Source organism: Empidonax traillii, unplaced genomic scaffold, assembly GCF_003031625.1.
Source record: "Empidonax traillii isolate 1590-97213 ecotype Southwest subspecies unplaced genomic scaffold, ASM303162v1 scaffold2675:size32929, whole genome shotgun sequence".
Taxonomy (NCBI): Eukaryota; Metazoa; Chordata; class Aves; order Passeriformes; family Tyrannidae; genus Empidonax; species Empidonax traillii.
In genome coordinates, this window is record NW_020957868.1 from 11409 (window position 1) to 15899 (window position 4491).

Here is a 4491-nt window from a genome sequence, read left to right on the forward strand (position 1 = left end):
GGGCAGGGAGGGGCAGGAGGGATCGGGATGTGCTTGGACACACCACAGGATCAGGGCGGGGGGGGATCAGAATGCATCAGGGAAAGAGGGATAGGGTTCTGTTGGGATCAGGCTGTGCTGAGAAAACAGGGATCAGGTTGTGTTGGGATAGGAAGGATCAAGTACTCTTGGGATCAGGCTGTGTTGGGATCGGGCACTGCTGGGATCGGGCACTGTTGGGATCAGGCACTGTTGGGATCGGGCACTGTTGGGATCGGGCTCTGTTGGGATCGGGCTCTGTTGGGATCGGGCACTGTTGGGATCGGGCACTGTTGGGACAGGAGGGATCAGGCACTGCTGGGATCAGGCACTGCTGGGATCAGGCACTGTTGGGATCGGGCACTGTTGGGATCGGGCACTGCTGGGACAGGAGGGATCAGGCACTGCTGGGATGAGGCACTGTTGGGACACTGGGTGAGGGTGAGGATGTGTCAGGATGAGGGTTCAAACCCCCCAAACTCCCACCCCAGCCCCCCCCGAGCTCTCCCTGTGCCCTGGCACCACCCCCCAGGGAGGGATTTTGGGATCTGAGCCAGCACAGAGCTCCCCTCCAGGAGAGATCCCAAAACAAACACCCCTGTACCTTCTTGACGGCGTATTTGGGGTCGGTCGGAAGGATCAGCACGATCTTCCCATCCCAGAATTCCGCCACGACTCGCTCCTTCTTCCAGCCCTGCCACGGAGAGGGGGAAACATCCCAAATAAACAGGGGAGGAGGGAGGAAGTGATTCAGGGTTAGGGTGAATTCCAGACGCTGGCAGAGGCTGCTGGAATACAACTGCTCCAGCTTTCGGGAATCGAGTCAAATGCCAGCCATCCCCCCGGGCTGGAACAACCCAAACCGCACCTGAGCCTCCCCTCTGGATATAAACTGCCTGCCTGGCTGCACCTGGATAGGGAATCACGGATATTTCAGGTGGGAAAAGCCCTCTGGGGAACGTGGAGCCCAACAATTCCCCCGTTACTTCCAGGGCCACCACTGATCCCCGTCCCCAAGTGCCACATCCACAGGGATTTCAGGGATGGGGAACCCTTTCCATGAAGGAATTTTTCCCAGCTTTTTTTTTTTATTTTCCCCACCAGGCAGCTTTCCAGACACTCCTTTCCCCATCTTGGGAGCGTCCCAGGGGGTCGATCCAAGCGATCCAAGCGAAGGGCCCGGCACAGGCTGATCCTCCCAGGGGTCCAGCCTGCCCAGATCCCTCCGCAGAGACCCCTGCCCTGCAGCAGATCCCGTATCCCAGCCCATCCCGGTCCCAGGCGTGCCCTCACCACGTATCTGAGAGCCTCCAGGAACCTCTGGTGGTGCTGCAGGTGCTGGGCCTCGTCCTCCGGGCTGGCAGCTGAGTAGATCATCCCGCAGGATTTGCACATGATGGCCCCAAAGTGCTTCTGACCCGCGTCCTGGGGGCACAGAGAGCCAGGGCAGCAACCCAAGGGGGCACAGAGAGCCAGGGCAGCAACCCAGGGGGGCACAGAGAGCCAGGGCAGCGTCCCAGAGCCCCTCAGGCCCCTCAGCACCCGCTCCAGGGGGAAGGATTTGCTCCCAGATGGACTGGGGGACGGGGATTGCCCCCAGGGAATGCACTGAATGGAGGATTGAACGAGACCAGCTGAGGAAGAAACGGAAAGGAGCCTCGCAAAAATAAAGGAGCGGAGGAAAACTGTGGGGTTTTGGCCAGCTCCCTGAAAATAGGTAATTTTTGTCTGGGAGCAGAGGGAAGGGAAAGCTGTTTGGGTCCCCTAAACCCCTGGTTTTTACCTCAGATCCCCTCAGAGCCTTCCTCGAACTCCTCCAAACCCACCGTTTTTACCCCAAATCTCCCAAAACAGATTAAAATCGGGAATTTTACCCTTAATTTCCCCTCCAACGCCTCCAAAAATAACAGTTTTACCCCAAATCCCCTCACAGACTCCCCAAAAACATGGGCTTTACCCTGAATTCTCCCTCAAACTCCCCAATAACACCACTTTAACTATAAATCCCACACACACTCCCCAAAACCTCCCTAAAAATGTGATTTTTACCCCAAATCACCACTCAAAGTCCACCAAAACCTCATTTTTACCTCAAATCCCCTCAGACCCTTCCTCAAACTCATCCAAATTCGCTGTTTTTACCCCAAATCCCTCCAATTGATTAAAATCAGGACTTTTACCCCAAATTCCCCCTCAAACTCAAAAATGCCACTTTTACACCAAATCCCCTCACAAACTCCCCCAAACCATCTATTTTACCCTAAATTCCCCTTCAAATTCACCAAAACCGTGGATTTTATTCTAAATTCCCCCTCAAACTCATCAAAGTCCACACCTTTGCCCCAATTACTCTCACACTTCCCAGAAATTCTCAAAAAATGTGATTTTTTACTCCAAATCACCCCTCAAAGTTCCCCAAACCCCTGTTTTTTGCCTCAAATCCCCTCCTCAAAATACTCCAGAGCCTTTTTTAACTCAAATCCCCTCACTAACACCCCAAAACCACCACTTTTACACCAAATTCCCCCTCAAGCTCCCCAAAAATGTGGTTTTTACCCCAAAGTCTCCGTCAAACTCAAAACCCACCCTTTTGTCCCAAATCCCCTCAACACAACCCAAAACCTCACTAAAAATGTGACTTTTAGCCCAAAGCCCCCATCAAATTCCCCAAAAACCTGTTTTTTACATTAGATACTCAGATCCTCCCTCAAACTCCTCCAAACCTGACATTTTAAACCCAAATTCCCCAAAACAGGTTAAAATCGGGACTTTTACCCAAATTCCCCCTCAAACTCACCAAAAATGCCACTTCCAGCCCCAAATTCCCTCAGACTTCCCCTAAAACTCACTGAAAATGTGGCTTTTACCCCAAATCACCCCTCAAAGTCCCCAAACCCCCATTTTTTACCTCAAATCCCCTCAGAGCCTTCCTCCAACTGCTCCAAACCTGCTGTTTTTACCCCAAATCCCCTCACAAACTCCTCAAAACCACCACTTTTACCCCAAATCCCCTCAAAACTCCCCCAAAAGATGGGTTTTACCTGAAATTGCCCCTCAAACTTCCCCAAAATATCACTTTGACCCGAAATCCCCTCACAAACTCCTCAAAAACGTGGCTTTTACCCCAAATTCCCCCTCAAACTCATCAAAGCCCACGCTTTCGCCCCAAATCCCCTCACACTACCCCAAAACTCGCCAAAATCGCAACTTTTACCCCAAATTACCACTCAAAGTCCCCCAAACCCTGTTTTTTTTACCTCAAACCCCTCAGAGCCTTCCTCCAACTGCTCCAAACCCGCCGTTTTTACCCCAAATCCCCTCACAAACTCCCTAAAAACATGGAGCTTTTTGCCAAAACGTGTCTCAATGGTAAAAAAAAAAAAAGAAAAAAAAAAAAAAAAAAAAAAAAAAAAAAAAAAAAAAAAAAAAACACCAACAAAACACCTTTACCGTCAATTTGGGGTTAAAATTGTGGGAGTTCCTTTTTTTTCTATTTCCCCCTCCCCCCCAATTTTTTGGGTTTAAATTGAGGGGTAAAAAAACCCCTCCCTTTTCCCTCATTTTAAGGGGATTAAGTTGAATTCAAAGCGTTTCTCGGTTGGGACCTTCTCCCAGCTGCCCATTCCCGATTCCTGCTCCCATTTTCCAGCTCTGACCTCCTTTCAGGGATCCCCTCACGGAACATTCCCGCTTTCCTCATCCCAAAATTCCCCCCCTCACCGTCCCCCCCCAGGGCCCGGCACATCCTTACAATGATCATCTGATCCCGGGAACGCCCGCAGAGCTCCTTGGCCTTCCTGCTCTTCTGGGAGGCGTGAGGGGCTTTTCCAGGTGGGCTGCTCCCGAACGGAGAGGGAATCTCATCCAGCGGCCTGGAAACCACGGAAAACAGAGGGAAAAAGAGTTGGGAAAGAGCTCAGCCAGGGGCAGGGGGGTGGTTGTGATCCCAGAGCGTCTCAGGGAGGGAAAAGCTTTCCAGGAGCTGCGGAGGGAGGACCCAGGAAAAGCCATAATTGCATAAAAAGTTAATTAACTCCGGATTAAGCAGCTCTGCCATCCTAACTCCAAGATCTTGGAAATTCAGCAGCAAACTGAAGGGATGAACAAGGCAAAGTGAGGAGCAGAGGGTGAGATCCATGAATGGAACAGTGGAAGGTTCCCAGCTCACGGGACGGAATGGGATGAGCTCTGAGGTCCCTTCCCACACCCGATCCATGTGGGATACCTGGACAAAGCCAGGGATAAGGGTCCTGCCCTGCCAGGGGTGTGGAAACACCTGGAATCACCAGGTGTGGATCCAGGAATAGGAGAGCTGGGAATGGCCAGGCTGGAGAAGGGAAGGATCCAGGGAGAGCTTGGAGCCCCTTCCAGAGCCTGCAGGGGCTCCAGGAGAGCTGGAGAGGGATTTGGGATCAGGGCCTGCAATGACTGGAAGGACACAGGGAATGGCTTCCCACTGGGAAAGGGGAGATT

At 52.1% G+C, this 4491-nt stretch overlaps 1 protein-coding gene across 1 annotated transcript in view; it reads right to left on the reverse strand.

The window, feature by feature from the left end:
• Nucleotides 1–4491, reverse strand: part of ESCO2 (establishment of sister chromatid cohesion N-acetyltransferase 2) — a gene marked incomplete at its 5' end in the record, with an annotated part of 16664 nt that overhangs the window by 7593 nt on the left and 4580 nt on the right. Inside the window, 3 exons of the mRNA XM_027910059.1 lie at nucleotides 623–712; nucleotides 1312–1443; nucleotides 3770–3890. Of these exons, the coding sequence (XP_027765860.1) occupies nucleotides 623–712; nucleotides 1312–1443; nucleotides 3770–3890 (343 nt within the window). The remainder of the gene's footprint in view (nucleotides 1–622; nucleotides 713–1311; nucleotides 1444–3769; nucleotides 3891–4491) is intronic.